The sequence below is a fragment of the Pinus tabuliformis genome, chromosome 5_2 (genome assembly GCF_031772625.1).
Source record: "Pinus tabuliformis cultivar Carrire ecotype Pingquan chromosome 5_2, CPIR1, whole genome shotgun sequence".
NCBI classification, from domain to species: Eukaryota; Viridiplantae; Streptophyta; class Pinopsida; order Pinales; family Pinaceae; genus Pinus; species Pinus tabuliformis.
The window spans coordinates 447,797,297-447,819,043 of record NC_142306.1 but is presented as its reverse complement, the minus strand read 5'-3'; the positions used below and the strand labels follow the sequence as shown (position 1 = coordinate 447,819,043).

The 21,747-nt window shown below is 33.9% G+C and overlaps 1 protein-coding gene and 1 long non-coding RNA gene across 7 annotated transcripts; both read right to left on the bottom strand.

Moving 5' to 3' along the window:
• Positions 1-13,890: 13,890 nt before the first annotated feature.
• Positions 13,891-21,523, bottom strand: LOC149159597 (topless-related protein 1-like). Of its 5 annotated transcripts, XM_089433522.1 has the most exons (8): positions 21,405-21,523; positions 21,103-21,267; positions 20,730-20,824; positions 15,094-15,162; positions 14,884-14,979; positions 14,565-14,768; positions 14,290-14,470; positions 13,891-14,184 (listed from the first exon to the last, which is right to left on the bottom strand). In XM_089433522.1, the coding sequence occupies exons 3-6, from the start codon at positions 20,772-20,774 to the stop codon at positions 14,589-14,591; spliced, it is 390 nt and encodes a 129-aa protein (XP_089289648.1). In that variant the 5' UTR covers positions 20,775-20,824; positions 21,103-21,267; positions 21,405-21,523; the 3' UTR covers positions 13,891-14,184; positions 14,290-14,470; positions 14,565-14,588. The 5 variants fall into 5 exon arrangements, 2 of the variants coding, with proteins under 2 accessions (XP_089289648.1, XP_089289647.1); XR_016261143.1 differs by lacking the exons at positions 20,730-20,824; positions 21,103-21,267; positions 21,405-21,523 and adding exons at positions 15,467-15,631; positions 15,769-15,906 and having other exon boundaries at positions 15,094-15,314; XR_016261142.1 differs by lacking the exons at positions 20,730-20,824; positions 21,103-21,267; positions 21,405-21,523 and adding exons at positions 15,467-15,631; positions 15,769-15,906 and having other exon boundaries at positions 15,094-15,188.
• Positions 19,492-20,396, bottom strand: LOC149159598 (uncharacterized). 2 transcript variants are annotated; one of them, XR_016261140.1, is made up of 3 exons: positions 20,201-20,396; positions 19,927-20,107; positions 19,492-19,821 (listed from the first exon to the last, which is right to left on the bottom strand). It is a non-coding gene; the product is annotated as an uncharacterized LOC149159598 (long non-coding RNA). The 2 variants fall into 2 exon arrangements; XR_016261141.1 differs by having other exon boundaries at positions 20,303-20,382.
• Positions 21,524-21,747: the final 224 nt, after the last annotated feature.

The window sequence follows — 21,747 nt, the reverse complement described above, 5'->3', positions numbered from 1 at the left end:
CAAATTGTTTAATGCCATAGTTGATGTCTTCAAAAAACGGTGTAACAAGATGTTGATGTATATTGTGGATGCACAATACTTTCCCTGAATAATATTGAAGATGTGCGTTGTTGTCTTTAAATGACGAAGACACTAATGCATCAGAGAATACTTTTTCAACACATATTGTTGCCTTCAAAGTTTTCCTTTATAACACCCAAGGATTGAATACAATATAACAATTTACATTAGGTATGTAACCTTAGCCCTTAGATCTGTCTTTCGTGAACAATCTTTGCTTAAGTGTCAAATAGGATATATTCAAGGTAGGTCGAATACAAGAATGCTTCAAATCTGAGTAGACTTATTTAATGCAAAATCAATCACAGATCTTGGCTTGAAGTACGCTTCAAGGAGCACTTGCACTTTTTTACACAACTGGAGTATGCTTAAAATTTTGGATCTAGCTTCAGTCACAATGATAAGGGCTACTAGGAGGCTAGGTGATTTAGCAACAAAAGTCTTTGTTGCAACTCAAACTTTCTCCATAAACCAACTTTGATAAATAAGGATCTTTGATGCACGCTTGATTTCCAACATTTAGGGCACAATGAATTTCACAACACTTCGAACCCCAACCCAATATAATCTTTCCACAATAGATAATGACACTAGAAGAGACTTGCCAGGGGTTTCCAAGGTTCTTTCCACAACTTCTTTAGATATTAGACTTTATCTTCTCAAACAAACAACCCAAGAGTATTTGTCATGCCAGTGCACCAACATTTAGTCTTGAGGAAGTTGAAAAGTTACAGTGATGCACAAATCATAACTACCTTTAAAACATATTAAATAACCCCAACGAAAACCGTAGATAAGATAAGCCCACACTGCTTCAAACGAAGTGATCGTAGAAGGATCAAAACTTTTAGGGTCTAAAATAATGAATTTAATTTGGTTATGTTGCATGGATTTGTGCCCTTAGGGGGTTGAAAAATTTAGAAGTGATTTCCCTATGAATGATAAATAGAAACAAGACTAAGCCTCCATAAAAGTAGGGTTAACGTCTCCTTCAAAACTGCTCCAAGACAAGGCAAAACTTCAAATAACTACCTCTTGTCAGTCCAATGAGTAGCCCAGATCATAAACAAATTTGATCATAGGAAATGCGGGAAGATCCCTCTGCAATAAGAGTAAACAACCTCAAAGAAATTCATAAGTTGTTTGCCCAAAAGCCATAGCCCAAGATAGAACCATAAACATAGAAAAACTTCCAAGAGATTTGACCTATCTTTAGATTTTCAATGCTCCACAAGGCCACAAACTTTCTCAAATCTATAGTTGCATGCGAGCTGTAACTGGAGGTGTAATCGATGTAGTATATATACTAGCTTGTGAGGTAATTTAGGTGAGGTCGACTTCCCATTTAGGAGGGAAAATATTCAAATTTATTTGGAGCCAAAACCCCTTTCATAAATATAGGCCTACTTGGTTTAAATTTGGAATCCTTACATAAATGGTTTTGTCATAATAATATTTGAATTTAATTCTAAATAAAATCCTTTTTTATTCTCATGACTTAAATAATTTTCTAGCCAATGCTAAGCTGCCATCTTATCTCCTCTTGGGGATTCTGATCACGAGAATGTCACTTTTAACTTTGATGGGGCATATCTCTCAAACCGTGAGGAATCTTGTGAAAAGCCATATACCTTTAGAAACAACACGATGAGGACTATCCAATGATGAAGGTCTCCAAAGTAAATCCATTGATCTTCATCCTCAAACACTTCAACAAGTGTTGGGATTCTAGGGATTCCTTAAGGGCTTCTTGTATATTGGAGTTTCCAATTGATGTGATCCATGATATATATTAAGAGTGTTCAAGAACTAACGTTGGCATTGATGACAACACCATTCAACAACTTCAATAGGCTCAATCAAGGTGCTCAGGCTAGGAATAAGGCTCAATGCTTTGTCAGGGAATAATGTACCTATGAAGACACCTATAAGGAGAAATTTGTAGCCTAGGGTTAACAATGACATAATTAGGCATACAAGAAGGAAAAGGATTGCTTGAAAGGTATGATCAACAATAAGAGAAGCAAACCTTCAAATGACCCCAAGTAGAAGCCTTAATGCAAAATTAGGGTTTTGTAATCTTAGAATTTCCTAGGGTTGATGAAGTCAACCTTAGGGAAGCACTTTCAACCGTGCAAATTGTTAGATTTTGATGTTTTAAGGCTCAACAAGGTGAAACAACTTCAAATTAGTTGAATATCCAAGACTCGATTGAATTTGGTATGAAACCCTAACCCTAGCAACTTTCCTTGAAGGGATGAAATTCTAGGAGAGAGAAAAAGTTTTTGTTATGAATTTTGATCACCGGGGTGGATGCTAATGCCTTCTGTCTACTTGGGTGAAGGAGTTTTGGGGATTTTGACCAGGTTTAGTGTCCAATAGTCTAAAATCCACAAAAGATCACATCTATGCAAAGTAGCAAGCTGCAAATAGCTAGGCCAAGTTCTTTAAGGAACGTCGAGTTTTCCACAAGTGATGATGAACAAAATGAGAGATGTGATTCTCTATTTATATGAGGTCTACATATTCTAATTTCTAACTAAAATCTCCTACAAAAGTTTGATTTTTGAGTGGAAAAAAAGTAAAATTGGGTTTCAAGCCAATGCACTAGCTTTAAAACAAAATATGCCAAAAGTCCACATGTGTGGGATGTAGACCTAAAAAGGCAATGATATCATGCCCTTTTAGGGCTCCAAATGCTCCACGAAGTCAAAATGAAGGTTGAAAATGTGATCAGTCATCATGATCATTACCATTTCAGGAAAATCCCCAAATCATGCATCAATGCATCTACAAGGGTCTAAAATCCATATGTGGGTGCTACGTCATCTTTATGGGTGTCAAGTGAGAAACATGGTCCCTTATTTCTCTAGTGTTAGGGCTCCATCACGTGTAAACAACCCTCCTCAATCATCCTATGGATGACCATACTCATTTGGGCCCTCGATCATGGCATGCCCATCAACTAGTGTCAAGCCCAGCCTAGGGGCACTCTGGTTCAAGTGGTACATCATCAAGAATCCTCAATGCTAGGTAAGAGAAACCCAATGTTTTGGCTCTCTAGGGTGCTCAATGATGTATTTCAACTGCTCCAGTCATCAGAAGGGAAAAGGTTCTACCAAAAGTGGGCAACATTGCATTTGCAAAGTTATCATGCTCTTTGGAATGTAATGTATGGCTTGGGCATCCTATGGAGTAGGATGCCCTCATGGCCTATGTTGCTCTAGACCACTTGGCAAAACCTAACTCAAACTCAAATGAAAACAATTGTTCATTGCCAAGTGGCATAGTCAGGGGACCAACTAGTGGGAATCCACATCATGAGTGTATAGATGTAATGGAGGGAGCAATCATGGATGGATGAGTTACTTTTCTCAACTTGCTTTTCTCACCCCTTTGGTGCATCTTTTACCTCTTTTTGATAGTACTTTGTGTTTTGGTGGATAGCTAAATGATTAAAAATTGCTCTTTATTTTATAGCATTTAATTTACCCGTTACAATGAAAGAGTTTATCGCTTATTAGGGTTGCAAGGGTTCCTTTTGATGAGATGGAGCATCAAGTGCTTAGGAACTGACTGATGGCTAATGAGGAGGGAAAAGCTCATGCTAGGATTTTTCCCACAAACTAACTTATGTCCTGGCCATCTTTTGAATTTTGATCTTCTTTTTCTTTCATTGTGGCTATATTATGCGTTTACATTCTTTTCGTTGCATCAACCTCCAAGGGAATGTTTTCCAACCCTACTCAAGGATGTGGATAAGAGAGTGCCAAGTCCCATTGAACTAATGAAAATTGAACATCGAAGAATGGAGATGGTATCAAGGGCATGAGGACGGAGATGATTGAGGGGCAAGGTCTTGACATACATGTTACTTTTTATGAAAATTATATTGAAAAGGGGCTATCGAAGTTGGCTTATCATGTATATCATTTATAAAATTTGAATATTATTGAGAGGTGATACTGGGAGGAAGTGAAGATGGCTCAAACAAATTAATAATCATATCCTCTTGATAATTATATGGAAATCAAAGTAAGACAAAATTATTGTTAGCATCATCATCGGTATCATATATTGGATCCTTGTCAAAATGATGGATACTCATATCCCTCTTCCCCTCTTCTATATGTAAAATGTCACCAATGTTAATTTCTAAGAAATTTATGGGGTCATCCTTTTCACGGGCTTCACGGGATGTTGAAAATTACATGTTGTAGATGTTGCAATAGTAGCATATGCCAAAATTTGTGGCATTTCCACATATTGAGAAAAGCCTATGATGGATTGTACAATCTATAACTAAAAAGTTGACACAACATAATATAACTAAAAAACATATACATATATTTGAGATCCGCACAAAAAGAACAAAAAGTCACTGAAATACTCCATCCATGTTCTACAAAAATCAGGGCGTTGTTGCCCGTTGTGCACGCTGCTCTATGAAAGGTTTGTGGATAGAGGGAATGCTTCTAGGTCCATAGGATAATTTAACCTATTCACGTTGAACAATCCCAAAAGAGTTATTGAATAACCTCATGAGAGCATCCTCATGAACCATATTGACCTTTGAGGCATATTTGATGAATTTTGTTATGTGACCAATTGCTAAAGAAGGGTGACCATCAAATTTTGGAACATTTATCATAGAATTTGTATCCCAATGATTTGAATATCTAGGAATATCCTTGACATCCAAAGCGGGGTACATATTGTGCAAATCCCAAGGAGCCATTGCCTTTAGTCTTGCATAACAAGCATTGAAATTTTGAAGCTCAATGAAGAACTAGGGCTTTGCTCTTCTAATGGAGTCGCTAGAAGAGAATCTATGTTGTTGGAATATTCTCTTCAAATGAAAGTGAAGGTTAATCTTTAGATAACGAGGAGGTTGACTCAAATCCTCCTTGGCAACAATGCTATAATTATTGCCTCAAAATATAGCGGGTCTTGTGAGGTGGATGCCACTGTCACCTCAACTCTCCACCTCCTGCTCTTTAGTGGAATTTCACCACACGGGAGGCTTCTGAGTATAGGTCACCTAAATAGTATCACTTCAATAGGCTTAATCATGGTACTTAGGATGGGGACATTACTCAATTCTTTGTGATAGGGAATAACCTACCTATGAAAAGACCTATAAAGAGAAACTTGTAGCTTAGGTTTTTCAATGTATGGTTCAACAATGGCACAATTAAGTAAACATGAAGAAGGAAAAGGTTTGCTTGAAAGGTATGATCAATAATAAGAGCAACAAGCCTTCAAATGGTCTTAAGTTGAAGCATTAATGCAGAATTAGGAGTTTTCAAGCCCTAGAATTTTCGAGGGTAGATGATGTCAACCCTATTAAGTAATTTCAACCATGCAAATTGCTATATTTTGATGTTTTAAGGCTCAACAAGGTGAAATGAACTCAAAACTAGCACAAAGTCCAAGCCCTAGTTGAATTCATTCTGAAACCCTAACCCTAACCCTAACAACTTCTCTTGAAAGGCCAAGAATCATTAAAGGTAATTCTCCAAAATGCAAAAATCATTAAAGATATTCTCCAAAATGTACTCATAAAATATCCAAGAACAAACCTTCTTTATCCCAAAATGGCATCTCCACAACAAGACTAGTCTCTAATAGCCAAAAATCCACAAAAGATCACATCTTCACAAAGTAGTGAAGTATAAATAACTAGGCCCAGTTCTCTAAAAGAGGATGAGCTTTCCACAAGTGATGTTGAACAAAATGAGAGAGTTGATCCTATATATATATGAGGTCCAACTCTTCTAATTGCTAACTAAAAACCCGTACACAAGTTTGATTTTTGAGTGGACAAAAAGTGAAATTTGGTTACAATTCAATGCACTAGCTTTACAACATAAATATGCCAAGACAAACCCACATGTGAGTCATATACCTAAAAAAGTGATGATGCCATGCCATTTTAGTGCTCCAAATGCTTTATCAAGGACAAGTGAAGGCTCAAAATGTCATCAAGCATCATGATCATCTGCATTTGAGTAAAATCCCCAAATCATGCATCAAGGTAGCTCCAAGTGTCCAAAATCCAACTATAGGTTCCACCTATCATCTCCATGGGTGTCACGTGAGCAATGTTTTGCCTCCTCTCTCCATTGTTAGCAATCCATTAGGTGCAACAAGCCCTCAATCATCCCAAGGATGATCATCGTCATATGGCGGACACGTGGCCTGCCTAGGTCCTCAGATTTGGATGTTTGGTGAGTAATATTTGGTTGTTTAAAGGCCCTTGGCTCTCGACTTTGGATGGGCAACAAGTGGCTTGCCTAGGTCCTTGGATTTGGGTGTTGGATGGATGACAAGTCGCTTGTCTGGTCCCTCAAATTTGGGCTCCTTGGAAGACAAGTGATGTAGATCCAACCTGCTGAGTGGCATAGATCTAGCAGCTAGGGCCCTACAAAGTGGCAAAGATCTAATGGCTAAGGCCCATGCAAAGTGGTTGAGAATTAGCAATTAGGCCCTGCCAAGTGGCATAGATCTAATGGCTAAGATATGATGGCAGGGCACTTGTCCACAATACAAAAATACTAAAATAATATTTAACATTCACTAAACTAACAAATAAATGAATCTAGAAATAATGAATGATATTTTAACAAAATTAAATAAAAAATAATCTATTATTGATAATGCTTCAAATTCCTATGTTTTTGGTTTTTGAGCACGCTAAATGTGACCCTTTTTGGTTGATCTTAGAACAAAATCGTATACGTGATTTATTTGGCATATTCCCCACTCGCTTGTTATCCCCGATCCGAAGAAGGCTGGGCGGGAGCTACGCGAAATCACTATATAACCGTTCGTCATTTCGACCCGATAAAACTGACCTTGACAGAACTATCGCTTTACACCGATGGAGGGACCCGCTGTAGTGGGTGTCGGGGTGACGATGGAGCAGTAACAGGCCAAGTAGCGAACCAGCCCCGCAAATCCAATGGCGAAGATGTAGCGGCGAGGGCATTGCCAAGTGGCGAGACCCAAGGGCCAAGATCTGGCGGGCAGAGAACTGCCAAGTGGCTCAGATCCAATCAGATCTGGCTAGTGAGGACCAGCTAGGTGGCACAGATAACTTAGTACGTCCGTACCTGATAAATTATCCGTAGAGAACTTATGGGCAGATAACTTAGCTGCGGGTATCTTCATATAAGTTCTTCGCCGATAAATTATCACCTTCTAACATTTAGTTATCAGCTCATAGATGATCAGCGTATAACTTCTTGGTAAATAACCTATTGACGGTGCGTTATCAGCGTATAACTTCTTGGTAGACCCTATAAGAGGATAAGTCATCGACTGATAAATTATTATCCGCTAAATTATCATCGAATGAGAACATATCATCGGATAACTTATAGTAAGAAAAGTTATCGTCTGACAACCTTTCTTCGGATAACTTATCGTATGATAACCTATCATCTAATAACTTATCTTTTGATAACTCAAAACTTTATAACCTATCATCTAATAACAGATCGTCTGATAATTATAATAACTTATCTTATGATAAGCTATCTTTTGATAACTTATAACTTAATAACTTATAGTGTCATAACTTATCATCTGATAATTCTTATAACTTATCATTGATAACTTATTGTCTGATAACGTTGTTAAGTTATCGTATGATAACTTATAACTTGATAACCTATCATCTAATAACTTATCATTTGATAACGTCCTGAACTTATCATCAGATACTTATCGTATGATAATGTATCATCTAAGAACTTATCTTTTGATAACTTATAACTTGATAACTTATCATCTAATAATTTATCGTATGATAATCCCTGTAACTGATATGTTAATACTTATCAGAGTATAATTTATGAGCTGATAAGTTATACGTCGATAAGTTATCAGGGGCGTTAGATCGGGTAAATCTGGGCCGTCGGTTCTCAGTGAATCTGAACCGTCGAATTTTCGTAAATCTGGGCCGTCAGATCTCGCCCGATCGGGTCCGTTGGATCTCTCCCAATATGGGCCGTTAGATATGACAGATCTGGGCCATTAGATCTAACCCAATCCAAGCCGTTGAATCTAGCCCAATCCTAGCCATTAGATAACGGCAGGTCTGGACCGTCAGATCTCAGCTGATCCGTCAGATCTCGACAGATCAGAGTCGTCCGATTCTGCAAATCTGGGCTATGGTTCCACGGGAGGCGCCACATTGGTGGAAGAAGCACCGTGTGGGAAAATTTGATGGTGCAGCGTCTCAAATCTGTTGTAGCTCGTCGACGCATTCCAGATCGATTCCAGCGCAAATATCAGATGGGGCATAATGTGACCATACCCTCGGCGGGGCAGAACGGGCCACCCACCTACAAAAATAGACGATATTAGTGACTATTTCTTGAGTGACTCACAGCACCATTATTCCCTGAAAGATAGCCCAGATCCCTGATATTCTTATAATATTCTCGGGGCTATTAATCGGACAAAATTGACAGCATAGAAACAATACATGATAAATACAAGATATACTCTGTAATGTGAGACCATGAGTTCTGGTGTTGTATATGGGGACCAGACGTACTTCCTGGGCGGTTTCCATCCTTACTCTGCGTACAGCTGCTCTAGACTCAATCGGGCAGCAAGATAGGAGTAACTTTGTACTATGTGCTTAATCCAAAGTTTTTATTTTTATTTTAATAACAAAATTATGTAATTTTTTTTATTAATCTAAAATTTTTTAGATTAAAAATGTTAATAATGCTATAACTTTTTTAAAATTAAAAGTAAAAGTGAATATGTATAAGGTGTAAGGATGTGTTTATCCAAGTCAGTGACAATCATATTTTATGATTTTATGAAATTTGTTTCTATGTTTGCTTCAAATTTTAGGAAACTTGTTTCTTACCATATCAATCTTATTATAATTATATAAATTAGGTTTGTTTCTATTCACTTTAAGATTAATTATATAAATTATTGTTTTCTTCAATCTACTTTATTTCTTTATTTTAATATTAAAATAAAGTCATTGTTATCTTAAAAATTTTAAGATTAAAAATGTTAATATTGTTATAAAATTAAAAGTGAATAGTTGTAGGAGCTTTTGAGATATTTATTTATCATTAATTGAATTACAATTTGTATTTTTAATAAAATTTCGAAGACAATGGAATAATGATATATAAAAATGGAGTTCCATCCAAAATGGAAAAAAATAGTAATGTTTGTAGTAAGTTGTTTTGAATGTAGGATATATTGTCACTGTATTTCTCATATTATTGTGTTAAATTAAATTGTTTAGACATAATATTTGAAAAAACATGATTAAAAAATATTAATTTAATGAATGAAATGAAGTAGAAAAATTAGTATTTTAAGCTCATCAAAGTATTAGAAATAATATTCATTTTATGATTAAAGTTTTCCTTTGATCAGATTTTATGTGCTCATATCTACAGGGAAATGGGTTGGTGTTAAACGGGGACTTGGAAGATACAAGAGCAATATGCAGAGAGACCGCACAAATGACTCACTGACTATTTTGGCATATAAAAACAATTTTTTGGCATGCACAAAGTGCATATGTAAAAATGTAATTTTCACCTCAATCCTTTGATGAAATGAAATGCCTATTTTTGAAATGTCCATTTTTATAATTCTACTTTGATTTAAATTTAATCCATTTTTATAATTCTACTTTGATTTAAGTTTAATAATATAACATATAGAGTGTTGACTTTAGTTTAATAATATAACATGTAGATTGTTGACTTGATAGCTCAATTTGAATAACATTCTAATCCATTGCAAGATACAATATTATTATGAACTATGCAACCCAAACCAATTGTAAAAATCTAATATAAAATTGTTGCAATTTAGGCCCTATGCAACCCAAACCAATTGTAAAAATCTAATATAAAATTGTTGCAATTTAGGGGCTAAGGTTCACTTGATCATTAATCTTAAATCATATTTTAATTCACATAAGAGGTTCTTCATTATATGCTAAACATTGCCACAATGTTAATGTATAATTATTACTCCTTTTATTGTAATATCTTTTTTGACATTGGTCATTGCCAAAAAAAAACTCATGTTTTTAATAAGATTGTAATAAATTTTTTGACATTGGTCATTGCCCAAAAAAAACTCATGTTTTTAATAAGATTGAAAGTGATGTTACCAAAACCTTAAAACCCTTGCTCTATTAAATGTTCAAAAACGTCACATAGAGTGTTTCACCCAAAGAAAAAAATGAAGTTTTTATTAAGCTTGAAGGTGAAGTGATGTTATTAAAACCTTTCCTCTATTAAAAGTGCAAGAATGTCCAAGTTAAGTTTTTCCAACTACGTAGTATAACCTGACTAATCCAATTATAATTATATGGATATATTACTAGCAAAGATTTGGATGATTTGGATAGAAAAAATTACAAACCTCAATTAACCCGTTTAACATATTAAAAAGTGAAGTTTTTTTAACTACTTAGTATAGCCTAAGACTAATCCAATTATAATTATATGGATATGTTATTAGCAGAGATTTGGATGATTTAGATAGAAAAAGTTACCAACCTCAATTAACCCAATTAACATATAAAAATTATTTAACTTTCATATCATATATTTGTATTTTTGAGATAATTTAAATTTTCAAATTTTATTCTATTGGTCCAGTTCCAAGCGCAGTTGAAGATTCATAAGTAGATTGACCAGTGGAAGAAGTGCAATGTTGTTTAAGATAATTTAAATTTTCAAATTGTGTGGTGTTGTTCAAGAGACTTTTATCAAATAATTTTACTTAAAATATAAAAAGAGACACAAATACTTCATATATTATTAAAATTCAATAAATTTCATTCTATTGGTAAGAAAAAAGACATTCTATTAGTGTAGTGCTGTTTAAGATGACTTTTATCATCTATTTGTATTTTTGAGATAATTTAAATTTTCAAATTTTATTCTATTGGTGAGTGTGGTGTTGTTTAAGATAATTTAAATTTTCAAATTTTATTCTATTGGTGTGGGTGTGGTGTTGTTTAAGATAATTTAAATTTTCAAATTTTATTCTATTAGTGTGAGTGTGGTGTTGTTTAAGAGACTTTTATTAGATAATTTTATTACTTAAAATATAAAAAGAGACAAATACTTTATATATTATTAAAGTTCAAGAAATTTCATTCTATTGGTAAGAAAAAAGACATGATACAATTCATAACTTTGAACAAATTGTCAAATTTTATTCTATTGGTGTGGGTGTGGTGTTGTTTAAGATAATTTAAATTTTAAACTTTATTCTATTAGTGTGAGTGTGGTGTTTATCAAATAATTTTATTACTTAAAATATAAAAAGAGATATAAATACTTTATATATTATTAAAATTCAAGAAAAATTTATTACTTAAAATATAAAAAGAGACAAATACTTTATATATATTATTCAAAAAAAATTAATATGAGGCTGGCTTCCTTCCTTGTCTTAAAGGGAGAAATAGCAGGGGAGAAATCGTTTCAAGCAAATACTTTATATATTATTAAAATTCAAAAAAAAAAAACTTAAAATATAAAAGAGACGTAAATACTTTATATATTATTAAAATACAAAAAATTAAGAAACAATAGAAAAAAGACATGATACAATTCATAAATAACTTTGAACTTTTAAACTTTAATAATTTGTAAAAACTCCAACTTTAATAATTTGTAAAAACTCTTTTCATTGCATAATGGAAAAATGTATTTGCATAAGAAGAAAGTGAACATTACGATTTATCATCTTGTTACACATTGAACAAGTTTGCAATCTATCTTAAATGAAGTTTTCCAATTTCTATAAGCATCTATCTTGTCCATTTTCACAAAAAATCTCGATAAAAATTACTTATAACAATAGCACAATCAACTCTCAACATTCTAAAAACTTTCATGGATATTTTGTTTGCATGAAAAAAGAAGCCCCTCCATCTTGAGGATTGTGAATAAAATCCCAATGAAATGAAAATCAATGTCAGTTAAATATGAGTTGAAAGCATTGATTCATGATTATGAAATTTAGCTTTGCTTTTCCATATATTATGAGTTGAAAGCATTGATTCATGACTATGAAATTTAGCTTTGATTTTCATATATTCAAAACAATTCATGAGCAATAAAAATTCTTGCTAAATCCTATCAATACGTAATCATTTAAGATTGTGTCTAAATCTCTTAAAACATCCACCAACTAAAGGGTGATTGAACACAAGGACATTATTTCCATTTGGAATGTCAAGAAACAAAGTTGTGTATGCTATAAAGCAGGGCTTCACAAGTGAAGAAAAAGAAACAATGTAGTAAATCAAAATCTCCAACCATAAACATCTAAATGGTAAATCTCCAACTGTAAACATCTAGATGGTATCAAAATTCCCAGTTCATTATTTCCATTTGGAGTGCGTCACATCTAGATGGTATCAAAATTCCCAGTTCATTATTTCCATTTGGAGTGTGTCACGCAATAAAGCAAGGCTCAAGTGGAAACGAGGAAACAATGTCCCATAACAGACATGCAGATGTTATCTAAGCAACCAAAATGCAAAATTCATGCATTTGTTAAATGCCAAGCATGCAAGTCTCGTGCAAAATTCATGCATTTGTTAAATGCCAAGCATGCAAGTCTCGTGAATAAGACATGCATTTGTTAAATGCCAAGCATGCAAGTCTCGTGAATAAGACAATCTCGTATCCAAAATGTGAGATATTACAAGACACATTACAACTTGTAAATGAAGCATCTCTAAGATCTCTCCCCTTAGAGTCCATCAAAAACAAAAGACACGTTACAACTTGTAAATGAAGCATCTCTAAGATCTCTCCCCTTACACTCCATCAAAAACAAAACACACAGGTTGCAGCAATGAAAAACATGAACATTATCCCATAAACTAACTGAAAATTTCTTGCTTTCCGTAGATATGTGTCAATATGATTAAAACAATAGTCATCAAACAATGTGTCAATATGATTAAAACAATAGAGTCATCAAACAAGAGAGTTCGTTGAGTCAATTTCAGAAGCAACATGTTTAAACAATAATCATCATACAAGGAAAAAGTTCGTTGAGTCAATTGCAGAAACTCGTGCATAATTAATGTTTTATCAATTGCATTACTTCAATCAAAGTGGGCATTCAACCCAAAAACGCTGATTTGGTTAATAACTATAATATTCCCGCAGGCAGCGCATCACCTACACTTGAAGATCGAGAACCACCAGCAGCCCATACGGCTGGTCTGATTGTTCAGCAAAATGAAACCTCGTGAGCCTGGTTGGCTAATCAGGGTTGCATAGGTGATGAAAATGTATCGCTATAAGCCTAGTTGTAGGATCATATAATATCATGAAAACCTATAGCTGCCCAACCTATTGACTTTTTTCGATTGCTGGGCTGATCGTATGTCTCCTGTACCTCGTGCTGCTTTTATCGGTAGCGGGTTGGTGGGCTGATGGGAGTGGTTTCTTTTTGCAGATATAGTGATCTGAAAGGAAATAGACAATGACAAAGCTTCCGACACTGAGAAACCCTCGGAAAGAACATTCATGAATTATGCTCCAATGCCAGACTTCAAATTTTTACACGACCTAGAAAGAATATACTGCACCTAGATACTCATTTAGTATGAACAATATCTGATGAAAATTACAACCTTGATAGAATGCCTCAACAAATGGAACACAAGCGAGATGTGTGCTGAACAATATCTGATGAAAATTACAATCTTGATAGAATGCCTCAACAACTGGAACATAAGTGAGGCATTTCACTGACAGGACGCTACCATTATTCACGGTATTCTTGTAAATAAAGAGTCGGCAGACACAAAGTAGTACAGTGTAATGCAAATTGTTCTTATGTTTCCATTGAACTACCTTTAGGGTGGCTCCGAACCTTGGTTACTACTTCATGTTGGATTTGATCGACAATTCCATTATATGGGGGTGGTCCAACACCCCATTTCCCATCTTACTTCCCTTCTTACTCTGAAGGCTCAATAACATGAACTCCTCCATCTCTTATTCTAAGAGAAAATTGAGAAAATTGATTCGGTTCGGATGGATGTGATGCAATGACGCAACGACTAGAGGATAGGCATTACTACTGCATAAATAACCAAACAATAAATTAAATCATAATATGCCTTGTCAAAAGGAAAATCTGAAAAATAGATGTATCAACCATGACAGAATGAAGGAGCTCATTTACCTGTTCATTCCCGATGGTAAATGAATAATATGCAGAGGGTGCAATGCGACAGTGAAGCCTCAAGTTTTCATAATCAAACACTCCAACTGCACCATCACAGAAGCTCACATAAACTAGGCCGTTGTCACATGAGTATATAGCACTTTGAAATAGGAACAGATAGGGAATCATGAGGAGTCCACTGCAATGCAACCATGTAACAAGGTCATCCAATCAGATACAGAAGGTAAGTGACATTTATATAACTGTCTATGTTTGAATTCAACACCGCTTACAAGTAATTACATAGCGCAAGCGCTCTAACTTAGAAGCATCATATATAGCAAGCTGGCTCTCATGCACAACCAACAAATGAATTTGATCTTATGAAACTGTACTCTTGTATCCCCCACTCCCCACTGGTGGTGATGATCTTCCTGGCTGTACTGGTACAACTTTTGACTTACGCTTGTCCCACCATGTATGCCCCAGAGACATAACTGCCAAAAGACGTGGTTGTGAGAACATGAACATTTCTACTCGGTAAATTTATGTAAACTTTAAAGTGAACATCATGGAGACAGACTACATATAATAATAAAAGAAACCGTATACCTGAGCATTAGCTCCAAAAGATACCAACACATTCAAAACATGTGAAAAAGTCAGGCCTGTGATTTTCTTTTGGTGGCCTTTGAGCTTTGTTTTTACCTATAAAAATTGCAGCAAGTTCAGAGCATGCCACTTAGGTCATTTTTGATAAAACGGCACAATGAAGAAAAAAGATAAGAATTTTAAATTCAAAGATATATTCACAGGCAGCACCTCATCAACTCGAACATTGTATATTTGAATTGATGAATCCTCCATGCCAATTGCAATGATGTTATTGTGCTGAGGGTGGACAGCCAGAAATGTGGCTAAGTTGTCATGGCATGCAATGAATCACTAATTAGTATCCCATGAAACCAGTGATTTAGATAAATTGGGAGCCTTTGAATTCGTAGTCTATAGCGAGGAACATTACACAAGAACCTAGAGTGATCCTGAAGTGAACCCCGTTACGTTCATAATTTGAAAGTTAAAGGTGAGACATTAGATAATAAACCCTAAGCAGACCAATGTATCAAAACTGAAATTATATATATCATCGGAAACATTGAAATGAAACTGCTCTTTAGGTAAAAGGCTCTCTTACCTTAAATGTCATCATATTGAATAAGGAGACCTTGCCACCGGAAGTAGACATCACATAGGAATCATTCTCAGTAAGCTATACAAGCAACAACTTCTTCTGGATTTGTATCCCCAAGTCATTATTCATAACAATCCCACTAGCTGGCTGCCTGTGGTGGAATACTCGCTGTAGACCGTGGAACAAAATATTAACTCTTAGTTACTAAATACAGCTGCAAATTATATATCCAAAATTATAACAAACAAATAAATAAAACATGCTAAAATAAAAAGAAACAAACAACAACTACTAAAGAACCCCACCTTTCCGGATGGATTCTCGTCACTCCGCGGCCATTTCCATAGCTTATGGAGAGCATTGGACGTCAGTGCTAAAACAACAACACCGGAATTGGTGTATAATATATATCAGTTTTACCACCTGCAAGAAATAGCACATTGCACGTTACTTGTTTGGATCAATATCGACATAATTTGTAGCACATAAAATTGTAATGTCAGCCTTTAATGTAATCTCAGATTGGTGAACCACATAGATAAAAGAAAAAAGAAAAAAATATATATATACTTTAGCAGAATAATGAAATTCAGAAACAATTATACAAATACAAATATATTGAACAATAATTCTTCGTTCCTTGATAAAAGACAATACCGACTTTTATACATAATAATATCTACCTATATCAATGAATCTGGAAATCTATACAAAATTTACTGGAAAATAGGATGCAGGTGAAAGCATACATCTAAATTTTACTTGAATTTCTATGTGCTGAAACTGCATTTCATGCGCCATATGATATACAACCCATGCACTCCCAAATGTAAGCTCTTCTATAACATAAAAATACATTTTCTATAACATAAACCATCAGCCACTGTTGATTTCATCACTGAGAGCCAGAGCATGAAGAAAACTTGGGGGTACTATCAAGAGCTCATTTAACCGTTGATTCCAGCAATCTATTCAATGTTGGACTTGAAGTAATACAGCTGAACAAGTTTTATCAATCACTTCTTGGTGCTATGGTACCTAGCAACTCACATTTAGCTCTGCTTCCGGTGGAGAGCATCTCTTAACTCCTGTACTAGAAACGCCTAGGGTAGGTCAAATAGAATATATGCACAAAAAATGAAGAAAACTTGGGGTACTATCAAGAGCTCATTTAACCGTTGATTCCAGCAATCTATTCAATGTTGGACTTGAAGTAATACAGCTGAACAAGTTTTATCAATCACTTCTTGGTGCTATGGTACCTAGCAACTCACATTTAGCTCTGCTTCCGGTGGAGAGCATCTCTTAACTCCTGTACTAGAAACGCCTAGGGTAGGTCAAATAGAATATATGCACAAAAAATTAGTGAGAGTTACCAGTAGAGGAATGAAAACACGTCGTGCCATTTCTTATTCGAAAGAAAGTTGAGATCAGTGATTAAGATTCTGGAATTCCACAATAAAATTGCCTTCAACTCTCATCCATCCAAACCGGTGGACATTCTTAATAATTTAACCAAAGGCAATTCATCCTTACAGTTACTGAGATCTAAACGAGAAAAATTAGACAGTATTTTTCATGATTTCTTATGGTTATATTCCTCACATGTTTAAGTATTTTTAGACTTTTATTAAACAATACATGATAAATACAAGATATACTCTGTAATGTGAGACCATGAGTTCTGGTGTTGTATATGGGGACCAGACGTACTTCTTGGGCGGTTTCCATCCTACTCTGCGTACAGCTGCTCTAGACTCAATCGAGCAGCAAGATAGGAGGAGTAACTTTTTACTATGTGCTTAATCCAAAGTTTTTATTTTTATTTTAATAACAAAATTATGTAATTTTTTTTATTAATCTAAAATTTTTTAGATTAAAAATGTTAATAATGCTATAACTTTTTTAAAACTGAAAGTAAAAGTGAATATGTATAAGGTGTAAGGATGTGTTTATCCAAGTCAGTGATAATCATATTTTATGATTTTATGAAATTTGTTTCTATGTTTGCTTCAAATTTTAGGAAACTTGTTTCTTAGCATATCAATCTTATTATAATTATATAAATTAGGTTTGTTTCTATTCACTTTAAGATTAATTATAAAATTATTGTTTGCTTCAATCTACTTTATTTCTTTATTTTAATATTAAAATAAAGTCATTGTTATCTTAAAAATTTTAAGATTAAAAAGGTTAATATTTTTATAAAATTAAAAGTGAATAGTTGTAGAGCTTTTGAGATATATATTTATCATTAATTGAATTACATTTGTAATTCTAATAAAATTTTGAAATAATGAAATAATGATATATAAAAATGGAGTTCCATCTAAAATGGAAAAAAATAGTAATGTTTGTAGTAAGTTGTTTTGAATGTAGAATATATTGTGAGTGTATTTCTTATATTATTATGTTATATTAAATTGTTTAGACATAATATTTGAAAAAACATGATTAAAAAATATTAATTTAATGAATGAAATGAAGTAGAAAAATTAGTATTTTAAGCTCATCAAAGTATTAGAAATAATATTCATTTTATGATTAAAGTTTTCCTTTGATCAGATTTTATGTGCTCATATCTACAGGGAAATGGGTTGGTGTTAAACGGGGACTTGGAAGATACAAGAGCAATATGCAGAGAGACCGCACAAATGACTCACTGACTATTTTGCATATAAAAACAATTTTTTGCATGCACAAAGTGCATATGTAAAAATGTAATTTTCACCTCAATCCTTTGATGAAATGAAATGCCTATTTTGAAATGTCCATTTTTATAATTCTACTTTGATTTAAATTAAATCCATTTTTATAATTCTACTTTGATTTAAGTTTAATATATAACATATAGAGTGTTGACTTTAGTTTAATAATATAACATGTAGATTGTTGACTTGATAGCTCAATTTGAATAACATTCTAATCTATTGCAAGATACAATATTATTATGAACTATGCAACCCAAACCAATTGTAAAAATCTAATATAAAATTGTTGCAATTTAGCCCCTATGCAACCCAAACCAATTGTAAAAATCTAATATAAAATTGTTGCAATTTAGGGGCTAAGGTTCACTTGATCATTAATCTTAAATCATATTTTAATTCACATAAGAGGTTCTTCATTATATGCTAAACATTGCCACAAATGTTAATGTATAATATTACTCCTTTTATTGTAATATCTTTTTTGACATTGTCATTGCCAAAAAAAAACTTATGTTTTTAATAAGATTTTATTTTATTTTTTGTCACAAATTGGTCATTGGTTCCAAATAAAATCATGTTTTTAATAGATTGAAAGTGTTGTTGTTCAAAACTTTAAAACCTTGCTCTATTAAATAAAAAAGAGTCATTATAGATGTTTCAAAATAAAAAAATAAGTTTTATTAAGCTTGAAGGTGAAGTTATTAAAAACCTTTCTCTATTAAAAGTGCAAGAATGTAAAGTTAATTTTTTCCAACTACTTAGTATAAACCTGACTAATCCAATTATAATTATTGGATATATTACTAGCAAAGATTTGGATGATTTGGATAGAAAAAATTACAAACCTCAATTAACCCGTTTAACATATTAAAAGGTGAAGTTTTTTTAACTACTTAGTATAGCCTAAGACTAATCCAATTATAATTATATGGATATGTTATTAGCAGAGATTTGGATGATTTAGATAGAAAAAGTTACCAACCTCAATTAACCCAATTAACATATAAAAATTATTTAACTTTCATATCATATATTTGTATTTTTGAGATAATTTAAATTTTCAAATTTTATTCTATTGGTCCAGTTCCAAGCGCAGGTGAAGATTCATAAGTGCAATGCTGTTTAAGATAATTTAAATTTTCAAATTGTGTGGTGTTGTTCAAGAGACTTTTATCAAATAATTTTACTTAAAATATAAAAAGAGACACAAATACTTCATATATTATTAAAATTCAATAAATTTCATTCTATTGGAAGAAAAAAGACAATCTATTATGTAGTGCCTCAACAACTGGAACATAAATGAGGCATTTCACTGACAGGACGCTACCATTATTCACGGTATTCTTGTAAATAACGAGCCGGCAGACACAAAGTAGTACAGTGTAATGCAAATTGTTCTTATGTTTCCATTAAACTACCTTTAGGGTGGCTCCGAACCTTGGTTACTACTTCATGTTGGATTTGATCGACAATTCCATTACGGGGGTGGTCCAACACCCCATTTCCCATCTTACTTCCCTTCTTACTCTTAAGGCTCAATAACATGAACTCCTCCGTCTCTTATACTAAGTGAAAATTGAGAAAATTGATTCGGTTCGGATGGATGTGATGCAATGACGCAACGACTAGAGGAAGGAATTACTACTGCATAAATAACCGAACAATAAATTAAATCATAATCTGCCTTGTCAAAAGGAAAATCTGAAAAATAGATGTATCAACCATGACAGAATGAAGGAGCTCATTTACCTGTTCATTCCCGATGGTAAATGAATAATATGCAGAGGGTGCAATGCGACAGTGAAGCCTCTAGTTTTCATAATCGAACACTCCAACTGCACCATCACAGAAGCTCACATAAACTAGGCCGTTGTCACATGAGTATATAGCACTTTGAAATAGGAACAGATAGGGAATCATGAGGAGTCCACTGCAATGCAACCATGTAACAAGGTCATCCAATCAGATACAGAAGGTAAGTGACATTATATAACTGTTTATGTTTGAATTCAACACCGATTACAAGTAATTACATAGCGCAAGCCCTCTAACTTAGAAGCATCATATATAGCAAGCTGGCTCTCATGCACAACCAACAAATGAATTTGATCTTATGAAACTGTACTCTTGTATCCCCCACTCCCCACTGGTGGTGATGATCTTCCTGGCCGTACTGATACAACTTTTGACTTACGCTTGTCCCACCATGTATGCCCCTTTTACATAACTGCCAAAAGACGTGGTTGTGAGAACATGAACATTTCTACTCGGTAAATTTATGTAAACTTTAAAGTGAGCGTCATGGAGACAGACTACATATAATAATAAAAGAAACCGTATACCTAAGCATTAGCTCCAAAAGATACCAACACATTCAAAACATGTGAAAAAGTCAGGACTGTGATTTTCTTTTGGTGGCCTTTGAGCTTTGTTTTTACCTATAAAAATTGATGCAAGTTCAGAGCATGCCACTAAGGTCATTTTTGATAAACTGGCACAATGAAGAAAAAAGATAAGAATTTTAAATTCAAAGATATATTCACAGGCAGCACCTCATCAACTCGAACATTGTATATTTGAATTGATGAATCCTCCATGCCAATTGCAATGATGTTATTGTGCTGAGGGTGGACAGCCAGAAATGTGGCTAAGTTGTCATGGCATGCAATGAATCACTAGTAAATATCCCATGAAACCAGTGATTTAGATAAATTGGGAGCCTTTGAATTCGTAGTCTATAGCGAGGAACATTACACAAGAACCTAGAGTGATCCTGAAGTGAACCCCGTTACGTTCATAATTTGAAAGTTAAAGGTGAGTCATTAGATAATAAACCCTAAGCAGACCAATGTATCAAAACTGAAATTATATATATCATCGGAAACATTGAAATGAAACTGCTCTTTAGGTAAAAGGCTCTCTTACCTTAAATGTCATCATATTGAATAACGAGACCTTGCCACCGGAAGCAGACATCACATAGGAATCATTCTCAGTAAGCTATACATGCAACAACTTCTTCTGGATTTGTATCCCCAAGTCATTATTCATAACAATCCCACTAGCTGGCTGCCTGTGGTGGAATACTCGCTGTAGACCATGGAACAAAATATTAACTCTTAGTTACTAAATACAGCTGCAAATTATATATCCAAAATTATAACAAACAAATAAATAAAACATGCTAAAATAAAAAGAAACAAACAACAACTACTAAAGAACCCCACCTTTCCGGATGGATTCTCGTCACTCCGCGGCCATTTCCATAGCTTATGGAGAGCATTGGACGTCAGTGCTAAAACAACAACACCGGAATTGGTGTATAATATATATCAGTTTTACCACCTGCAAGAAATAGCACATTGCACGTTACTTGTTTGGATCAATATCGACATAATTTGTAGCACATAAAATTGTAATGTCAGCCTTTAATGTAATCTCAGATTGGTGAACCACATAGATAAAAGAAAAAAGACAAAAATATATATACTTTAGCAGAATAATGAAATTCAGAAACAATTATACAAATACAAATATATTGAACAATAATTCTTCGTTCCTTGATAAAAG

Bases quoted from the DNA above. Each gene is read 5' to 3' on its own strand.
- LOC149159597 (XM_089433521.1), bottom strand. From the start codon at position 15,517: ATGTCTACTTCCGGTGGCAAGGTCTCCTTATTCAATATGATGACATTT. The intron at 15,163-15,466 runs GTAAGAGAGCCT...GTCCACCCTCAG, and splicing joins TCAATATGATGACATTTAAG to CACAATAACATCATTGCAAT. The intron at 14,980-15,093 runs GTGCTGCCTGTG...CAATTTTTATAG, and splicing joins ACAATGTTCGAGTTGATGAG to GTAAAAACAAAGCTCAAAGG.